The sequence below is a fragment of the Anthonomus grandis genome, chromosome 15, assembly GCF_022605725.1.
Source record: "Anthonomus grandis grandis chromosome 15, icAntGran1.3, whole genome shotgun sequence".
Taxonomy (NCBI): domain Eukaryota; kingdom Metazoa; phylum Arthropoda; class Insecta; order Coleoptera; family Curculionidae; genus Anthonomus; species Anthonomus grandis.
In genome coordinates this window covers 7,026,200-7,047,373 of record NC_065560.1, presented here as the reverse complement: position 1 = coordinate 7,047,373, position 21,174 = coordinate 7,026,200, and the positions used below count along the sequence as shown (strand labels likewise).

The following is a 21,174-nucleotide window of genomic DNA, read 5'->3' as shown; positions in this document are numbered from 1 at the left end:
ACGACGATGCAGATCCGGTGTCTCGCGAACCGTCACCATGCGAAGACAGCCGATCTTCCCCAGTGCTAACGACGTCACCGTTTATGAGCCGGCACGTCATCGATGCCAAAGTGACGGTGGCGACCCAAACGGGACACGAAGCTCCAGATTTCGCTTTTAATCCCGAAAAAATGACTGTAGACCAGCACTGTTACGAGTGCAAAGTCAGATATCGCGATCCGAAACCTCAGGATCTGGTTATGTACCTTCACGCATGGAAATACCGAGTATGTTTTGACGTTCTTCTATTTTTTAATTACCGTTTTTTTTTGTTGAGTAATTTTGGCTTCACAAAAAGCTAATGGTAAAAATACGCTATACTGATTATGATTAAATCTACATATAAAATGATTTATATACGGCGGCGACAATCATGAAAAGTGAATCGTTTTCATGCTACAGGGTGTTTTACAATTCCTATTAAAGATTGTTTTTTTTTTATCATAGCTAATAATATCATTGATATGATAGTCATATGGTTTCTTAATCTAGTTGAGTAATTAATTTATGATTAATCTAGTTTAATAATAATAATAATAATCGTCTTTTTATTTAAAAAAAAACAACAGATTGCCAAAAATATTACAAATGAAAAAAAAGGCGAAGTCTAGCCTAAGACTACTAAAACTTAACCCTAATAAATAATAACTAAATTTCTGTAAACATACATAATAATAATAAAAAAATAATACAAAGATTAAATATTATAAAGAAATTATTGTTCCCACCAGAAAAATACTTATACCCTTCTTTATACCCAACACGGGGGAGATATAAAACTCACAACCTGCACCAAAACAATACTGTACACAAACAAACACCCTTGTATGCAATCGTATACAATCATCATCAACCTCTGGAACACATGATAATAGTGAGTTAAAAAATAGGAGCTCAACTGTTCTCTAAATAAATACAACCTAAATCCTGACTTAAACTTGGTTAAATTATGAAGTAGTAAATCATTGTTTGGCAAGGAGTTACATGTTTTAATCGCATTGCAAGTAAATGACTTTTTGTATGTTCTTGTATTATGTCGAGGAATAATATGTACATTTATTTCTGGTATTTATATCATGGACGCTCAAGTTGGTTTTAAATTTATTTTTTAGAGATTTAGATATGAATTTTGAATTAGTAATTAAACCATGCATAAAAACAGCCAAATGTTGAGTTCTACGATTTGACATATTCAACCAGTTCAAATCTGATTTTCTTAAATTACAAATTAGACGAATACATGTGTTCTGCACCTTGTGAAAACGATATTGTTCCGCTTGACGAAGACAAGGGCCATAAATAAAATCAGCATAGTTAAAGTGGGAAAGTACAAGAGTTTCACATAACATTGTCATTAACTTGGTACTTAAAAGGTTTCTATTGGAATATAGTTGTGTAAGCGATATATATGACCTTTGTAGAAGTTGCTTAACATGATCGGAAAAATTAAGCTGACAATCAAGTATCAACACCCAGATTACGAGCAGAATTACAAAATGGTAATATTTGGCCACCTATTTTAATTTTAATATTATTTTTTAAATATTCGTTTTAATTTCTTTTGCCAAACAGCATAAGTTTTGATTTTGATGGATTCAGTTGAAGGCCGTGTTTTTTAGAGAGGTCTTTTCGAGTGTTTAGTTCATGATTAATAGTTTCGTTACAAGTAACAAAGTCTTTTGAAGACAAGTGATACATCTGGGTGTCGCCAGCAAAAGTTTGTATCTTTCCGACATGAAAAGAGCTTATAAGTTCAGACGTGTAAATAATAAAGAAAAGGGGACCAAGGATAGAGCCCTGAGACACTTTTTGTGACCTGTTAGAGAAGTATGATGCGATAAGTGACAGTGAGTCGACGTGAAAACCGTAATATCTTAGATTTGCCAACAAGAGTCGATGATTTATAGTGTCAAATGCCTTGGAGTAATCTAATAGTATAAGAATACTTTCAAGTCCATGATCCAGTGCCGCTATTATATCATCAGTTACGACAGCCAAGGCGGAGGATGTGGAATACCTCTTACGAAACCCGTTTTGTAGTTCTGAGATCATACCATTAACATTTAAATATGAGTACATCTGGCCGTATAAAATTTTCTCCATTATTTTCGAAATGACAGGTAAATTGCTATAATGCGTCATTAAATGTCTTGGGTTTTTTTATTTTGGTAAAGGTATTCCTATTGCAGTTTTCCAACTTTGAAGATAATAATTTTGTTCTATGCAACTGTTAATAATATCAGTTATGTAAGGATCAATCATCAAGTTTTCATGTTTTGAATAATTTTATGAACATCTTCTATACAACACTTGGAAAGTTCGTAAAATTCTATAGTTTCATCACAGTCATTAGATCTGTTGTTAAAAAATTGAGAAAAATGCTGGTTTATTAAGTTTGGATCTGTTAAATTAGGAGATAACTTGCTATCATTTGAGTTTAGGACATTTAACCATCTTAGTGCTGACCATGTTTTTTTGTCTAGAAATAAAATTGAGATAGGCCTTTTTTTCAGATCTCAGTACAAAAACTGTAAAATTACGCAGTTCTTTGTACCGGTCCCAATCTTGAGCTTCTTTAGTACGCTTAAATTTTTGTAAGGCTTTATCTCGCTCCTTCATGACAGCCATCAAATTTTCTGTTAGCCACGGAGCATGAGGTTTTGTCACTCTAGATTTTTTAAAGGGGGCATAAATATCAAAAAGAGTGTTTCAAAAATCAGTAAAAAGAAGTAATTTTTTGTCTATATCGTTCTCATAAACGATGTCCATCCAAGACAAATTGTAGAGATCAGACAAAAAATCATTTAGAACAACGTAACAAGTTTTGATAAAGGTTTATTAGATTTTAGTTTTAAGTCAACAAAAACGAGATCAGAGATTGTATCGGCAGATAGTGTACTAGAGGATGTAACTAATGTGGTATCACTGATAAAACTTGGATCTATAAGCTTGCTTGAATTTTGAGTTATGCGAGTTGGTTCATTAAATAATTGTACAAGATTATATGAGTCAAAACAGTTAAGGACAATATTATTAAAATCAAAGAAATTAATATTAAAGTCTCCTAAACATAATACCACATCGAAATTTGGAATACCTTCAGATAAAATATTTAATTAAAGATCAAAATCTTTTAAAAGAGGACCTATGTTTATATTTGGAGGGCGATAAAATTACCAATGAAGATTTTAGCTTTATTTTTAAAAAGATATATTCAAGTTCTTTAGTTATTAGGAAATCAAATGTAATTAAGTCTACATCTAAGTGATCTTTAACATAGGCACCCACACCGCCTCCTCTACCGTCTCTGTTTTTTATATAAAAATTATAGCCCGGCATTTTGAAAACAGATTCATCCTGACCACTAGAAAGCCAGGTTTCTGTGACTAAAATAAAATCAAAATTATTTGAATTTACAATCAAAGTCTGAAGGTTTTTGGAAACATGTATTTATTGAGCGCAAATTAATATGCGCTACTTTAATTTTCACGGCATAAGAATTTAAAAAGAAAAAAAAATAACTGTACTTAAGATCTCCTTTAAACTAAATATTAACGCGACAAAAAATATCATTACATAATAAAGATGTCTCCAGAAGTATCTACCAATCATAGGATATACAAAAATATATCAAGAAAATAATAAATCAGCCCCAAGTACAGTTTAACAATTATCAATAAAAAATGTTAATAAATTGATTATGATTGTATATGGGTAATAGTAATATGCAGGTTGAGTAATTAACAATTTAAATTTTAAGTGGGTGCAGGTTTTAAGTAATATATGATAAATTCAAATAATAAACAAAATTAATGTAAAGAAAATAAACATCTACGCCCTAGTAACTGCTCAAATGGATAGATAATATAAATTATAACTTTTCATTTAAAATTTTTAATTACAATTTTCAAGCAGTAATATTTACAACAAATAAATAATGTAGTAAACAATTAATCACAGTCCTAGCGCACCCAAAATTATGTTATACTGGCATTTTAGAATAATTATTGTTAAAGAAAAAACGAAAATTTCAATAAATAATAATATAGGTACTAAAAAAAGTTAGAAATCGTAAAATTGCAAATATTTAGCAGTATTAAGTACACTATGTTTAGCCAGTATACTTAAGTTCGTTAAAATTAACCTAATATAACTACACAGGGTTTATTGTTATTAATTTTAATTACGTACGCTCGGTTACAATTTATCTAAATCCTCTATGCACCGTGTCACAAGTTTTTACACAGATAACCCCGTTGTAAGACCATACAGACGGACTTTTTTTCCTGCAGCGGACAATAAATTCACCCGGTACCGTGTTAAATCTTCTTTAGCTATAGTATTTGTCGATTTAAGAAAATTTCTATTTTTAAATACCCATTTACGGACAGCGTCACTTGCAAACCGGATAAGTAGTGGGATGCCAGGGAGAGATTCTAGTGCATTTTACCATATCAGCATCGATGATATCTTTGACGTTCATTTTTTGGAATATTCCTAACATGGTACGAATATTTTCGTTTTCTGAGTAAGATACTCCAAATACCCTAATTTTAAGGTTCCTGGAAACCTGCTCTTGATTACGAAGGACGCGCTCCGTTCTTTGATTGGCGCCCCTTAAATTCAAAAGCTCCTTACGTAGGTCACTAATAATTTGATCCTGTTGTTGAAGACGCTCCTCAAATTTCTCTTGGACAAGAGTAAACACTCTATCCAATATAGATTTGAGGAATTGATCCGTAAATATTGACTTAATATTTTCAAGATCGCTTCTTGATAACACCTTGTAAACAAATGTGCACGGTTATAACTTCACTTAGGCTTTTATCCACTACTAGGTAAAAAACTCCGTATTACTTCTACAGATTCCTGTAGATTAGGATAAGAACTTCTTTTGGGATTATTTATTTGTTTAATTGCCCCTGAACAGTAAACAAAATTACACAAATTTGTTGCAGTTCTACGTAGAAGCGCGTGCTTATTAAACTAGCGCCATCTTCAGTTTCTTCTTCAGTTTCTTAATCTATTTCTAACCTTGAGCCTTACCTTGTAGTTAAATTAAGAGACACATCTCCGATATCTAGACAACGAAGCATGGTAAATACTAGAGAAAATTGAAGTACCTAGAAATTAAACTAACATAATTATTCAGTTGCCCAGATACAGGATATCTAAAATAATGTCCTCTTATAATGACACAAGACATTTAGAGAATCTACCAAACTTGAGGAAACCAAGAAGAACAATAATAGACTCATTAAAAAAGTTTCTCACAATGATCCTTGGAAGTCCAGACCTAGAATTATTGCTGAAATCCCATGGACTGTTCAAAGAAGGCTGGTAGAGGCATAGTTATTTAGTAGACGTCTCCTTAAAAAGATACTAGTTTTAGGAACATATAGAGCAGTAAGACTTGCATTTGTACATCATGGAAATTAGATGTATGGATTCTTTTTAGTGTCGAAACGCGATATACATTTTTGGAATGAAAGTAACAATAAATGGTCAGGCTTAATCCTAAATACGACAGTTAAACATGGCAGTGTCTTTTATGGATTTATTTTTCATAGAAACAGGTGACGCCTATACATTTTATTAATGAAACTATAGATCGATTTATTTATGTCCCTGCCTTTTACGTTCCAGTAGGATAACGATCCAAAACACTCTTCGCAAATTGTTCGAGAGTGGTTTCGGGAAAACAACGAGTTTTGAAGTGGCCGGCACAATCCCCCGACCCCACTCCAATTGAGAATTTATGGGAACAAGTAGAACGTCGTGTTCGAACACAAATATTTCATCATTGATATATTAAAACCAGTAAATTCTTCAGGAAAACGTTATTCAAAGATTCATTGCCTCAATGCCAGGGTGTTTTTAGCAAGTAATAAATAATAATGAATGTTCTAGTAAATATTAAGTTAATACTTTTAGTAATTTTTATAAACAACTATGTTAAATGTTCTTTCTTGTCATATCTAAAATAAAAAATTGCTAATGAAAATTTGTAGCTTTTGTCTCAGTGATTGATCATTTTATCTAAAGTTTATTATAATGTTGCGAATTATAGCTTGTTTTTTAGAGATGATATTTATTTATTAACTGTTTGTAGAAGCCACCTGACTTTTTTTTTCAAAGCGGAAAAAAAAAACTAGGTTCCTCTATTTTTGTCCGATAGTGTAAGTACTCGCAATAATTTCAGACCGGCATTTACCATGCGATAAGTGCATATAAGATCTTATTTTTGAAACTCATAACTCATGTAAATGTCTATCTAATTTCTTGTCCTTTTTTTATTAAGCTAATAACTAGATTTAAATCCAGATTTTTTTTTGTCTTTAATTTAAAAAAAATGTTTTTGTTCTGCACATTAACAGGTAATTTTAATTGTAGTATTGCAAAGAAAAATCAATATTCCTTTTATAATTTTAAATGAAAATCATTTTTTCTTGGTGTCTTTTGTATTTTTTTTAAATTAATTGTATTAAATTGGTGTGAAAACAATAATATTTTAAGACACTCAATTTTAGTGCCCTGAGGAAGCCAATATATTTGGCAAAACGTCGGGTGATTTTATTTATCGACTTTGACTAGAAATATATTGACTCGTTATAAGAAAATACTGTACTCTACTTAATTTATCTATTATAAATTCTATATAGCTATTACTTTTGTCTATTTGATAAATTACATTATTTTTCTTAATAAATTTCAATGGTGTAAAATATGAAAAAGTCGGTAAATGAAGTGCTGCAATAAAATAATGGTTTGAGTTTGAATCTAGAATACCATGATCTGTTTGCGCCTGTTTTTTAAAAATGAACTATAAGAATTTATTCTTATTAGTATTAATGTTAAATCAAGTGTCAAATTACAAAAATCAAAATACCTCCCTTAAAACTAAACATGTAGAAAGAGGGATGAAAACCTAGCACCTATTAGCATATATAGCGAAAAAATCATTAAATCTACCCTAACTGTAAAATATAAAGTCATATTAATTTTCTTTTTTTTTTTAGGGTCCTGGATGGGAATTTGAAACGGAACTGCCTGACTGGGCACGAGTGGATTGGGTCGACACGGACATATCCGAGTGATAAATGATTTAGTTTTTTTTTTATATATATTTGTTATTATTGTGTAAGGCATCTCTTATCCGCTCTGTCTTTCCAATATTGCTCTTAGGAATTATTGACTAGTCGATCGAGTGAAAAACGATTCATTTTCAATTGATCGATTTAAAGGGTACTTTCTCCCAGTAAAAGGCAGGGTCCAATAACAATCACTTTATTGTTGTTTTATTTTTAATTTAAAGGTAATAGGGCATCTGTGAACTTAGAAAGCCAGATGTAGTCAGCATTATTCATTAATTAACTTAACGAATTTACAAACTGTTAAAATAGATTTTAATTTTTCCTAAAAAAAAGATAGTTTTAACATTTTGTAGAGCAATTCATTAGTTTCTTAGCGAACTCGATATGAAGTAAATAGATTTCGTATTTCAGTGCTTAATGATATTTTTTCGTGCAAGTTAGTTATTGTAAGAAAAATTAAAAACATCAATCAAAAAAAAAATTATTTTTATAAAATATTGATAGTGAAAAAATTAATTAAATTATGAATTTCACATCTTTTTAATAATAATAGGGCCGTACATAAGTAAAATATTTTAAATAAGAAATTGTAGACTTTCATCATGACTAAAAAAAAAAGTTATTTATGAAACTTTAAGCCTGGTTTTTCAGTTTTTAATTTGGGTTCGTTTTGTATGTAAAAAGTGCGGCTCGAAACCTCTCGAAGGACCAAAAATCATCGTTTTCCCAAATTAAGAACCAGACAAGCCAGAGCCTGTTCATATTACATGAAAATAAAAAGTACTGGAATACATACTGTGCCTTGGATGTGTATCGCGACATCGTCTGCAAAAGTTTAAGAATTAAATAAAATAGTATAAAATAAAAAACAGTTTACTAAAGCTGTTTAATATAAATAAATTATAAAATGTATATCCACTTTCATATCAGCTAAATACCGCTTCGGACCCTTGCTTAGTGTGACGTTTTATTGTAATGTTTAGTAGTGGCGATTGAGTTGAGTGTATTTTTTTTTATTATTTGGGTAAAATTTTGTGTTAATATAAATATACAAATATTTTTAATATAAATAAGAAAACACTTTAGACGACTAAAACTAGATTTTTAATCGAACTCGATTTAATGATTATTTTTAATTAAAGCAATTTGTGTCATTCACTTCTTAGAACCAAGTTAGTGACCCAATTTAAGGCTTACAGGCAGCATTTCGTACCGCAATATTTAGATGATTTGGAGAATTGCTTTGGCTTTGTAGCTCAGTGTTAATATATTAAGCTATAGAGGTAATGATCTACTTTTTTTTGGGATGTGTAATTGCTGGAGTTTTTTAAATTGTAAATTAGTCAATACAAAACTTTATGAGTTGAGTATTTGGCATCAGATGCTGTCTGGAGGTGTTTTAGGATTTAATAGAGGTCTGTTAATAGAGAAGACTTGATGTCTCATCTGTTAAGACCCGATTATGGGAAAACTATGACATTTTAAAAATTTTAATAAAAAAGCAAGTATCTGGAACGATTGAGAGAAGACAATAACCCAGCGATACCTGACAACAAAGGGTAAAGTTAATCAAAAAAAGCATAAAGGAACAAATAGCAAAATGCAAACAGAAGGAGATGCATTGATGATTAGCATAAGAAGACAACAAAGAGAGAGTAAATAAAAATCAGTCAGCGAAACTGAAGCGCTTATCGCTGCTAGTCAAGAACAAGCGCTCTCCTTCATGCAAGTCAAAATTATGATGTTTATCGGCAAAGACCCCGCATGTACAATGATATAACTTACCAGGCAGTATCAGGATGTCCAGTACTTGGAAACATATTTACCTGTACTAGCTGCATATCTCCATTACAACAAATGCCAATTGTACAATGTATCAATTGGAGTAAAGCGGTACCAGCAGCACTTTTCAGATCATGTCGGTGAAAATCTAAGACGTCAGTAACATCTGGAATACACCGAACTTACTGATCTATTAAAGCCATCAAATTGGACATAATCATTTAAGACAAGAAACAAAGAAAATGCCAGATCATAGACGTCGCTCATGAGGAAAATGACAACCATAATAGTTCCCTCTTCAATTGAAGCCACTGGACTGATTCCCTGTAAGACAAGTAAAGCCATCTAGCAAATAACCGATGTACACAACTTGATATACTTCTAGAAAAATTATTATGTTGAGTACCGCGCACATTATCCGCGAAGTGCTATATTGAACCAAAGGATTACCCCAGTGCATAGGGATCTTTAAAAGCAATGCTGTGTGATGTTGGAGATACTGGAGTATTTAATTGTTTGTTATGAGTAGCGTGCACCTAAGTTTAAGCTTCTTCTTCTTTACATGCCATGTCCTCCTAGGACATCGGCGATCATCACTCTGGCCGGTTTTACAGGCTAGGACGTGCATCTTCTTCCTTGGATTTTGCCTTTCATGATATTCTGTTAGTTATGGCACTTTTACCCTCTTATAACATGTTTAAAACATTCGAACTTGGAATGCGTCTCGGACCCTGTCCGCACCACATCTCAAAAGCTTCTTCACATTGCTTTTGTTAGTCCACGCTTTGATTCCATTGTACAAAATTGGAAATACGTAGCACCGTAGTAAACGAATACGTAAAGTATTGACAAGTCTCGAGAAGTAAAAACCGTCTTCATGTTGCTAAATGATGCTCCACCCTGCTCGATACGAGACTTTGATTTCTGCGTGCTATACACTTATAGTTTAATTAATCCCTGTTTCTTCGATTTTAGCTACAACCCTAAGTCATCAGTAGTTCCTGCCAGTAGAACTGTATCTTCCGCATAATGCAAGTTATTCGTTACTTCCTTCTTATGTTTCGTTCAATGCGTCGGCGAAAATGTTCTCAGAGTATATGTTAAAAGAGTAATGGAGCAAGGATACCTTGTTTCTTACCTCGGTGAATGTCAATGTACTTGGTAGTAGTATGTCCTCGACTTTAACAGCAGCGATTTGGTTGTAATACAGATTTCTTATAATGCGGACGTGTCTGCCACTTAAGTCCATGTTCCGAAGGATATTGATAGGTTTGCCGTGGTCGACACAGTCAAAGGCTTTCTGGTAATCAAGAAGCCATGCGTATACATTGGTAAACATGTCGCAACATCTTTGTCTTACTATAGCCGTTAGGAAATCTAAATTCTTTAAATCTATCAAAGAGGTGTTTATCTACTATTTTGAGGAATATTTTTAGCGTATATGGTAGTCACCGCAAGTTTTTGGCTATGTCTTCTTACGTAGTATGATAAAGACCGATTCAAAACATAGATTGCGTTGAAGATTATTTCATCGTAAGCACAAAGAACATGTGATATGCTTTCTAGGGCCTAAATTGGATGTTCTGAATCCTGTCATTCCAAAAACCTATTATTGATAAATCGTATCGTGGTATGGTATAAAAGGTTAAATGGCATCTTCCTAAGTTCTTTCGTTGCAGAGAAATGTGAAAGGATGTTGAAATATATAAAGTGTTCATATCCAGACTTAAATCTAGAGGCTGATAATTGGAAAGAATGTTTTTAGCATAAAAGTGAATATGAAATTTACCAAAGGCGAAGATGGTCAGTCATGTTAAACCCCAAAGACCTTGAGAAGCAGTTTCTACAGATTTTGTTGGTCCTGTGTCGAGATCTAAACCTGCTTACACCTAATAACTAGCGATAACTTCTTTTACATTTTTCTTACACTCTTGCAGCATTTCGTTAGGGTCTAAGATAATGTTACCACCCAGATTCAATAGAAGTACCCCTGACCGATTACCCTTTTTTTGTTTCAGCAGCATCGTTAATTTTCTTGGGTAAATTCAAAGTGTCGTGTTTTGCATCTAAACTCTCAATTTCGTTCAGGTTTAAATATTTTGGTTTAATGTTCTTTACATTCCAACATTCAACTATCATTTCTTAGCTCCTGAACTGCTGGTGTTTTTATTTTAATCCATGCTTCTCACCTTATAGTTCAGTCACTGTATAGCTGCATTGATCTTTAAACCAACTATTTCTCGGATTTTAGGAGCATTAAATAGCCTCATGGATACGTTTTGACTGCGCTTATGCTGTATTTGATTTCCATGTATACAATCTGATTGCGGGAAATTGCAAGAAGGAGTTGGTGATGACGAAACTATATAGTTATAAATAGATAATCTGTTTTCCACCTAATCCCTTGTATACATATATTTTTAGATTGTTCGTGAAAGCCAGAATTTATTCTGATGTCATAAGTGATACTGTTGACGTATGAGAAGTTGTATGTTATGAATCGCATTTGTAAGCTATTACAAACTAACCTTTTTACCTATAGAAACTTTACTGGCACTATTATCTTTATTTTGCGTGTAACACAAAATTAAATATGCGGTCTCCGTTTAAAACTTCTTTCTTATTACCTTAATATTATTTTAATAAAAAAGATTAATTTAGCAAATATACAATACTAATAAAGTCGATCCTTTTCTATGAGAAAATCTACCGAAATTCAACAAGACAGACTTTAAAAAATAACTAACAGATGATCACAGGGTCTGGATCTCTTTGTCTGGACTGCATGCAGCATGCTCAAAGATTTCCCAATGCTTACTTCCAACTTTTTACTTTGTTTCACTCTGTCTTTGATTATTTTGAAGAAGAATTAACACCACGTTCTTCGCTTCTATAACAGGCTTGAAAATAAAAATAAAAACGTATCATCCATTTTTCTCTAAGAGACCAAACAAAAACAAAACAAAGGTAAGAACACAACTTTGTTCTTGAGACCGTGACTTTGTTTTGTTAAAAATAAAAAGGTAACAGGCAAATATTAAAACCACTGTTTTTTCTATTTCATAACTAGTAAGCGGTCGTTTGTACCTGAACCAGACCTGAAAACTAGTTATTCTTTAGGTTAATAGAACTCAAATCTGGAAATGGATCGTCTTGTAGTATTTTCATGAATAGCTTGTATACGTGGGAGAGGAAACTTACTTGACCCCCTTATTTTTTAGACCCACATTTCCATTATGGCATTGTTCCATGAAGTCGCGATTTTTCTGCTCTTTAAACATCTAACAAATAGGACTGTGCGAGCGTTTATTACTTTTATCCCTCCTGTTTTAATACTTTTAATAATAATGCCATCTCTATTGGTTTTCATTTCTTGTAAGGCCTTTTCAATTTCTGCTATATCTTTTGAGCCTTGAGATATTCCCAACACAAATGTGTTACCGTTGTATGTCCAAATAACGTCTTAATGTAGTTATTAAAACTAAACAGGGATAAAGGATGCAGTAGTGGAAATACAATACGGTAGATGGACGAAACGCATGATACAGTGGCAACCTCAGGGGCATTTAGATATAGGGACACACCTTCAACACGATTAATTGAATATACAAAAATAATTCCAGTAAACTGGATCTAGTGCATCTTGTTTATGGAAAACACTAGATGTTATACCTTAAATTCCCTATGAATTAATTATTAATATTTTATAGAAATAGAAAAGTGTTGAATAAGAACAAAGATCTCATTCCACTTAATCAGTGTTTAACGCCCCGTCAAGATATAGATTTTATTTTAGGACTACAATTAGCTCAATTTTCTTCCTGAAAATCGTGACATTACTTTCTTAAGAGACGGGATAATTAAAATGGACTACTTATGAAATTTGACCATTTTACCCAAATAATAAAAAGTAAACAAAATAATATCGTTAAAACTCTGATAATTTAGTGTAAGAAATAATCGACTAAGCACTGACCACACGGATTGTTTTCCAAAATAATTGTCTGTGTTATGAAGTTGTTATATTATCAACAAGTATTAAAGGTTTTCATGTATTCTTGTAAGTATTAAAGTTCTTCTCATGTTTAAGGATCATTTTGTTTGTTAAATCGGATGCATGTTTTATTTGTTGGCTGTTTTCGTTATTTTCTTTTGTTAAAATATTTTTAAGACATTTTCTTTAGGTTTAAGTTTTAAAATGTAAAAGACAATGTGTTTATGTGATATGTAGTTAATTTTACATAACTAATTGTTACTAACAGCATAACTCGCATTATTAACTCGGCTTGCTATTCCGACAAAGTGAGCAGTATTATGAATAATAAAAAAGACAAACGATAAGATAGTCAGACAATAATAAAAATCAAAATATGAAAATCAAAAAATTCTGATACTGTGGGATTGTTTTCTTTTTCTTTTTTGAATGTTTATTTAGGGTCAGTGCTTATTATAGGGTTGGAAACGTAATTTTAAAATAAATAAACATGATTTGTATTATGTTTCAAGAAAAAAAATTGACCATATCTACAGTTCAAAGCACAAAATTAGTCAATTTATTTACAATAGTATCTTAAGTATATAAATATAACTATTCTGAATAGTTGAAATTAAAGTTCTCTTCCGACAAGGCTCTTTCTAGTATGGTCAGTTTTGTTTTACGATATATTCGTTAAAATTAAATAAACTTAAGGTCTTGTAACAGTATATAATGTAAAAAAATTGTTTACAAAATAAACGCCGTTAAAATACATTTGTTATGGGTTTTCTTTATGCGTTAATTATTATACTTACAAGTTATACAGAGAAGCTGCTTTAAGCTGCCAAAGCTTTAAGAGATTCTCAACAAGTCTTAAAGTAAAGAGAAGATCCAATATAATATTGTAGCATATTTAGCGTTCGTTAAGGTATAAATTAAAACTATTGATGCACAAAATAGTCAACTGATTTATTTTACACGTATACACTCAATACGATAAATTAAGACTACTAGAAACATATATTTATACTGCGTTTATTTCGAACTCTTTATTGCGATTCAAAAGTCGCGCCAATATTCAGACTTGAACTGGCCTCCTAGCGGCAAAGGCCCCTTACATATTAGGTATGTCATTGTTCCGGAACGTTCGTTAACTTTCCACATGCTCCCAGAGATGGCGCAAGTTACATTCGGCGCTTGCTTCACTGCGGTGTTTCCCGAATTGCGGTCACAGCTGGTATATTCGTGGGGGTTAAGGTTGTTGCAGTATAAAAGTTTTTAAGAAACTGGTGAAGAAGGGCTGCATGATGAAGCTTGTCAAGATGAGGTAATTACGGTAACGAGGAAGCTGGTTCTTCAGGCTGCGGGATCTGCGAAACTACCGGTAAACTGCTGCTGTTCGGTTAATAAAGAGTCTGCTCAATAGCGAGAAAATCTGGAGATGAACGGAAGCCCTTGGTATGAGACAGGCTAAGGCATAAGGCATCTGTTTGTCTCACTTTTGTAAGACGAACCAAGACCAAAGACTAAAACGACCCGAAATGCATCTAGTGACGGGTCTTTTAAGAGATCAGTGGTTAAAACGCTATTTCCACTCCTTAAGTACTGAGGACAACTTTGGGTATTTGGCGCTCACAAGTGTTAGATTCAAATATTTGGGTAATATTTTCGGATTGCCCATCAACACCAATTACCTTGTCTGAAGATGTTGGCCACTGAGGCGCACGACCGGTTCATCAGGAAACTCATGTGGCTAACAGCCCCTTTGACTGTCCATCTAATTAAATCGAATGTGAGTTGACTGTACTGTTCTCTAGCTGTATCATTTAGCACTTTGCATCTAGTGCTGGATAGAGGCCATCCAATTGTTTTTCATTCTTTTGATATCGTGGATCCATCTTATTGGCGGTTTTCCTCTACTTCTTCTATCGGCTCTTGGTCGCCATTCGACCAACATACTCTTATTCCATTTTGAAACCCGTGATATGACCTCAGTAACAATAGTTCTCGGATATGATCTCGCAATGATACCCCAAGGACAGATCTCTTCATTTTTCGTCGGGTTAATCTCAACTTCCTGGCAGACGCGATAATTAGGGTCAAGGTTTCCGCCCTATAAAGCAACACCGGTAAGACACACTTATTGAAAACATTCCGTTCACTAGAAACGAGATAAGTCCACCTGGAAGGCTATCGACCAATAAGCTTACTTAGTCGACATTACAAACTCTTCACGAGAATTATTAAGACGCGACTGGAACACAAATTAGATTTGTACCAACCAATAGACCAGGCCAGGTTCCCCAGAGGATTTGGAACAAATGACGATCTTTAAAGCGTCAAAACTGTGAACGAAATATCAGTTGAATACAATAGACCACTTGTTATTATCTATGTTCCATAGGGCCTTTGATACCGTTGAGTGCAGTCTTACACTGTTTACAAAATGCCGTAATGCTAAACTAATTGATTCGAAACTAAAATTTCACGAAAACATCAAACACATAAGAATCGGTAGAAGAGTACCACAGGGTGATACTATGTCACCAAAACTGTTTATTGCCGTTCTGGAATACGCCTTTGGGATGCTTGAATGGAGCGGAAAGGGTAACAAATGTCCGCTTTGCGGGTGATATAGCTTTGTTATCTGAACACTTAACAGATTCTGGAAAAGTGTTGTGAGTAGGCACACATATCCTTGTTATAAAATGCGAATCTCGAGGAACCACCAAGGGTTACATAGCATAGCATAAGCGTTACATAGGGTTGTCTTGGGGATGTATTTAAGAGTAATCTCCCAATGTATCTAAAACGAAAGATTTTTAATCACCGAAACTGAAACTCTGACAGTATCACATCTGCCAAGAAGCTTAGAATAACACAACGCAAGATAAAAAGATCGGTGCTCGATATGTCACTTCGTGACCACGTTGGAAATGAGGACTTACTTTAGAGCGAGAACAGAAGTGATGAATGTTATCTACCAAGTGACTAACCTCGGGTGGAATTGGCTTGTGTGGCAGAGGGACGATGGACAAAAATACTGCTCCAGTGAAGACCAAGAGTTGAGGTACACTTCTGACAAACAGCGCCGGTGTGGCCACGTTTGGAAACTAGTTTTCGTTCATTTTTGGGTACACACGTTAAGCATACAGATAAGTCTCCTTATCTCTGGTCTCCTTGATAGTTATATATTTTCTTGGGTATGATTGTCTGATATGCTCAATTATTGAAAAAATATATAATTAATGCTAGAAACATCATGGCCGACAAGCTCTTCTATCTCGTATCTGGCAAATAAATTATGCTGAAACGCCATGAAATTAAGCCGCATATTTCTGAGTAAGTTTAAAGATTTGGATTTATTTCTGGCAAATTATCTTGCAAGAACCCTTCATGCAGCTGAAATAAGTAATCTATTACTTTATTATTGACCTCGTCTATAGATTAATTGCAAACTAATATTAGAAGGCGATCATTCTGAAGGCTAATTCTAGGCAAGTTATAAGCTAGTCAAGGTTCCCAAATTTATCATACAAATTAAAAGTGCATTGTTTTAGTAGTAAGTACTTTCTGTAAAATACAAAACATGCAAATTATTGTTAAATTTGTCAGTTAGCATTTTCTACACTGGTATATGCTGTAAATTCCGATATCAAAAGAATAACCATAAACTGGATGTAAAGCGCTAAAAATAGAGGACAGTGGACAAAAATGGAGGAGGCCAATATCCAGACGTAGATGTAAACGGCTGATTGAAGAACACACTTAAGACGCCATCTCCACACCCTTTAGGAGCAGGAAGAAACTGTAGACCACGTTATCGGGAAATGTCCAGCTCTCACACGAGTTCGATTCAAATATCTATGCATTATTGTCTGATTGCCTAGCAACATAAAATTTCTCAGAGCAGAGCGACTTATTAGCTTTTCAAAGCATAGATGGCTCTCGGTGTGGCGCACCACGGTCCTTTAGAAGACCTATATTCCCAACAGTTTCTTTGACGGTTCACCCAATTGAATTCAATGTGGGTTTGATGTTACTGTCTTCTAACTGTATTCACATTCAAAAATATATAAAAAAAAGACCACACTAAACTAAAATATGAGGTATAGGGTTCTTACACAAAATAAATGGAAAGAAAGACACAAGATAGCACAAACGCCATCTATGTAGTCATTATTCCTGAAGGCAAAGGTCTCGAACTAACTTTTGACGTCACGATAATCAGCAAACGTTCTCGGCCGTGCGTAAATCTGAAATTGAAAAGCAGTCTAGATGTTTTCTATGTACAATTTAAAACAATAAATGATCAATTTAGCATAATTTTGTGATTATTTATCACATTACGTAGATATAATTTGCTGATATCGTTTTTACCACAACTGGTCAACATACTTACAGTACTAGAAATTTTTATTTTCACTATATTTACAATTAACTCCCACCGACGAGGCGCCTCTTTACATACTCGGATTACCATAATTCCGGAAGATTTGCTGACGCTCGAGACGTCGTGCGTTGTACCACTTGTGTCATTCCGAAATAACGCAGAATCAGTGTGTTTTTCAGCATTTCCAATGTTGTTTTATTGCCCTCTCCCTAAGCTTATTTCATCCATAAATGATCCCAAAGATGGTGAATGTGGATATCGGCAGAGGGTTCTCCTCTTGCAACTCGACTTTTTGTGGAAATAAGAATCAATGGTTTTCTCCAGAGAATAACATTGGGGACTAGCACACCAAAAGTTCAAAGCCTGTAGACCTGAAGATCACTTCTAACATGCCGCGAATCATTCATTTGTCCAAGTTATCCAGTCCGCATGCGAGTTTAGGAACTGCTAGGGCTGGTTCTCAAATGTTCGGCAAGCAACTCCTCCGTTAGAGAACACAAACGTTCTTATAGGTTGAAACGATCTGTTACCTGATCACCAAATGGACTTCTAATATGACGCCTCTTTAGTAACCAGACAGTAAATCTTTCTACCAGTTTCTTCGTCGGTTATCTTGAGTGCTTGCCCAATTCTAGGGTTAGACCGACGCAGTTTTTTTTTTCCGAAATTTCTATGGAAAACCTCAGCTATTTCTCCAGACATTTGTAAATACTTAGCAACACAATGTGCCAGAGCATACTTAGCTAAAGCAGAACACAAATCTTGCTGCTCAATAGAATGATAAGCAATAAATTCATGAAGTGTCAAATCCGACTCTCGTTGGATTTGTCGCAGCTTAGCATATTCAAGGTTTCCATAATATAGGAGCCAATCGGATAAAGTGATTGACTCGAGCTTTACTCCTCGGCGACTGTTGTATTCTGTAAAATATATCGTTGATGGCCTTAAGTATAGGTGAACGGTCTATCATCAGTCTTTTAGGATCATCGATCCAAACCAAGTCACTGTTGTTGTACCTCTGATGGACTTTGGCACCGACATCATATGCGTGATTCAGGAAACGAACTAGCAACGTCAAAAGCAGTCCTGTCAAAGGGACTTCCTACTTTCTACTGACGCATTAAAGCCTTCTACTTGCACCACATACAACGCAATTTTCTGCAACAGTCCCTTACATCTGCGTTACTGTTGACCCAGTAAAATCTTTCCTTTACTATTTTCAGGATCTTTGTAACTCCAAGACGCTCTCTTCACACACCGGCTTAAATTTTCTGTAGCAATTTCGAAATTTAGGCACGAGTTGCCTTCTTTTCTCTTTGCCTTTACGGTTAACTTTGTTCCACCGCAAGAGTCCATCTTCTAAAATGAGAGAGTCCCATTGTGCCCAATATGGTTTAATATTGGGAGAATACAAGTCAACTTCTTTCCAAGTTTGCTTACTCCCTTTCTTTATCCAGATTAAAACTACCTGGATATCGAGATCTTTCTCTTGATCTGTTATAAAATCCCCATTTTGTCAATTTCAGCAACGATGGTGGTTGTCTCTTTGCATCGACCTTCCTTAGTTTGATGGGAGTGGAACTAGGATCTTCTGGAGGGTGTGTCTTGAAATAAGACTGTCAGGTAGGCGAAATTTTCCAGTAAATAATTTTTTAAACCTTGCAACAATTGACCGATATCGCCTGAACCAGGAAAAACAAATTTGTCCATTAATGGCTTTATTTCCCGTCATATCGCAGTCCCTTTCCTATCGCTCCCTTTTCCGCTTATAACAACTCTTAATAGCTTTAGGGCTGGTATTTTAAAATTGTTTTGACAGATAGCTTAAAGTTAACTTAAATAACGTCACATGTCACAGTTAACTTCAAAATGTAGAAGTTAACTTTATCGGTTATATCAGTTAAAGTTAAATTTATAAAAAATCCTGGTTTTTGACATATATTCTGTTAATAATTTTGAATGCTAAAAAGCTGACACTGAAAAAGCTTGTATTCCTCGACATATAGATGACGTTAAAAAAATGAATATATCTTCTTGAGACTACCGGACTGTCAAGCATCTGATATGTCATATAAAATGGCACCATTTTTTATAGTTTTTAGATTGAAGAGGTTTTCTTTCTAGAAGTATATCTACGGTCAAGGTAAACCAAAACAAAAACATGAAAAATTCATCTTTTGACAGTAGCACATGGCGTATATACTTCTATAAAAAAAGCCTTTACAAGCTAAAGAACTATGAAAAATGACGACATTTTATATGATATCAGATGGTTGATATTTCGATAGTTTAGAGGAGATAATTTTGTTTTTTACCGCCATCTATATGTCGAGGAATAGAAGCTTTGTCAGTGTTGGGTTACATTCAAAATTATTTACAGAAAATATGCCAAAACCAGGGTTTTGTATAAAGTACTCTACATTTTGAAGTTAACTGTGACATGTGACGTTATTCTACAAGTTAACTTTGAGTTGTCTGTCAAAATAGTTTTATAGTACCGACCCTTAGTCCACTAATATTTATGTCCACTTTACTAAAGTCCAATTCGCACTCCACATCTGACACCAATGTAGCGTTTTTTCCCGTTCGTGTAAATTAAAACAATCAATTATAGTTAACTAATTTATTTACACACTTACACTACTAAACACGATCACTTACGACTACTAGAAATATTTATTTTTTATAGTTTGGAAAATGGTGGCCATGTTCTGGGATGTATTTTATGTATAGGTATTTGAAAGCAAATAAGGTAGAAAATATAGGTCTTATTTCACCAGAAATTCCTTTTTTATTATGACTACCGGTTTCGCGATTACAATCTTATCGCATCATCAGGTCGAGGACTAAAAGTAAAAGAAAAAATTTACATAGATACTACGCTTATCAAAAATTGGTAAGATACTGAATAAAAACAAATTTTAAAGCGTACTTACATTATTAAAAACGAGATTTGTCATAACAAAAGCACATATAGAACGGTACAGTTAAAATAAAACGAGTGAATCTCACCATAGGTTTAAAAAAATAACATCTAAACAGGACCGTTACAACACAATAGACAAAACGATCTAAAAACTATATTAACCGCCATTTAAACTAATCTGACAACGGAGTCATCTATATCTAGTTTTCATAATTAAGGAAGAACGTTACAAATAAATCTATTTTTTTATTAGAAATAATAACTATTTAAATCTCGCCAATACTCCGAACTTACTGCACTGAACTGACAACTGACTCCCATCGACGATGCGGTTGCTTATATACTCAGCTGACCATAATTCTGGAAGGTTCGTTGACTTTCAAGATGTCGTGCAATGTGCCACTTAACATTCCGAAATGACAGAGAATCAACTAGTTTCCCGGCGTTTCCGATATCCTTATATGAATATAAAACACCTGACTAAGGCCTTCTATCTGTCTTACTTCTGTGTCTAAAGAGGTTCAAAATCCAGGTAGTGACTGGTTTTTGAAACGGTCACTGGCACAATTTACGCCGTATTCTCACCCAAGGTATTAAGGACAACCCGGTGTGCCAGTGATAAGAAACTTAACAATATAACAATTCATACAATACTAGACTATTAGTAATATTTAATGCCTAATACTTAATTATTTGAAGATAAATTATTTTTTGAACCATGTAATAAATACTTCTACCAATTTCATGTTCATTATCATCTACTGTGGCGCGGTATTCAATTAAATTTCAACCTACACATATACTAGACCTTTATTAATTAATTTACAGCATGAAATATCGGCTCTTTCCACATGCTCTCATTGATTATACAACGGCGGATTAGGCAACTGAAACTCGACGAAACGCTTAATGAATCATATATGCGCACAGGCAAGCCGCTGGTACCTATTAATGGTACCATAGG

At 33.8% G+C, this 21,174-nt stretch overlaps 1 protein-coding gene across 3 annotated transcripts in view; it reads left to right on the top strand.

The window, feature by feature from the left end:
- Window positions 1-13,665, top strand: part of LOC126745370 (pseudouridylate synthase RPUSD2-like) — a 427,187-nt gene extending 413,522 nt beyond the window's left edge. For all 3 annotated transcript variants that reach the window (XM_050453192.1, XM_050453190.1, XM_050453193.1), the window contains 2 exons: window positions 1-266; window positions 7,059-13,665. In XM_050453192.1, coding sequence (XP_050309149.1) covers window positions 1-266; window positions 7,059-7,136 — 344 coding nt within the window. In that variant the 3' untranslated portion in view covers window positions 7,137-13,665. The remainder of the gene's footprint in view (window positions 267-7,058) is intronic.
- Window positions 13,666-21,174: the final 7,509 nt, after the last annotated feature.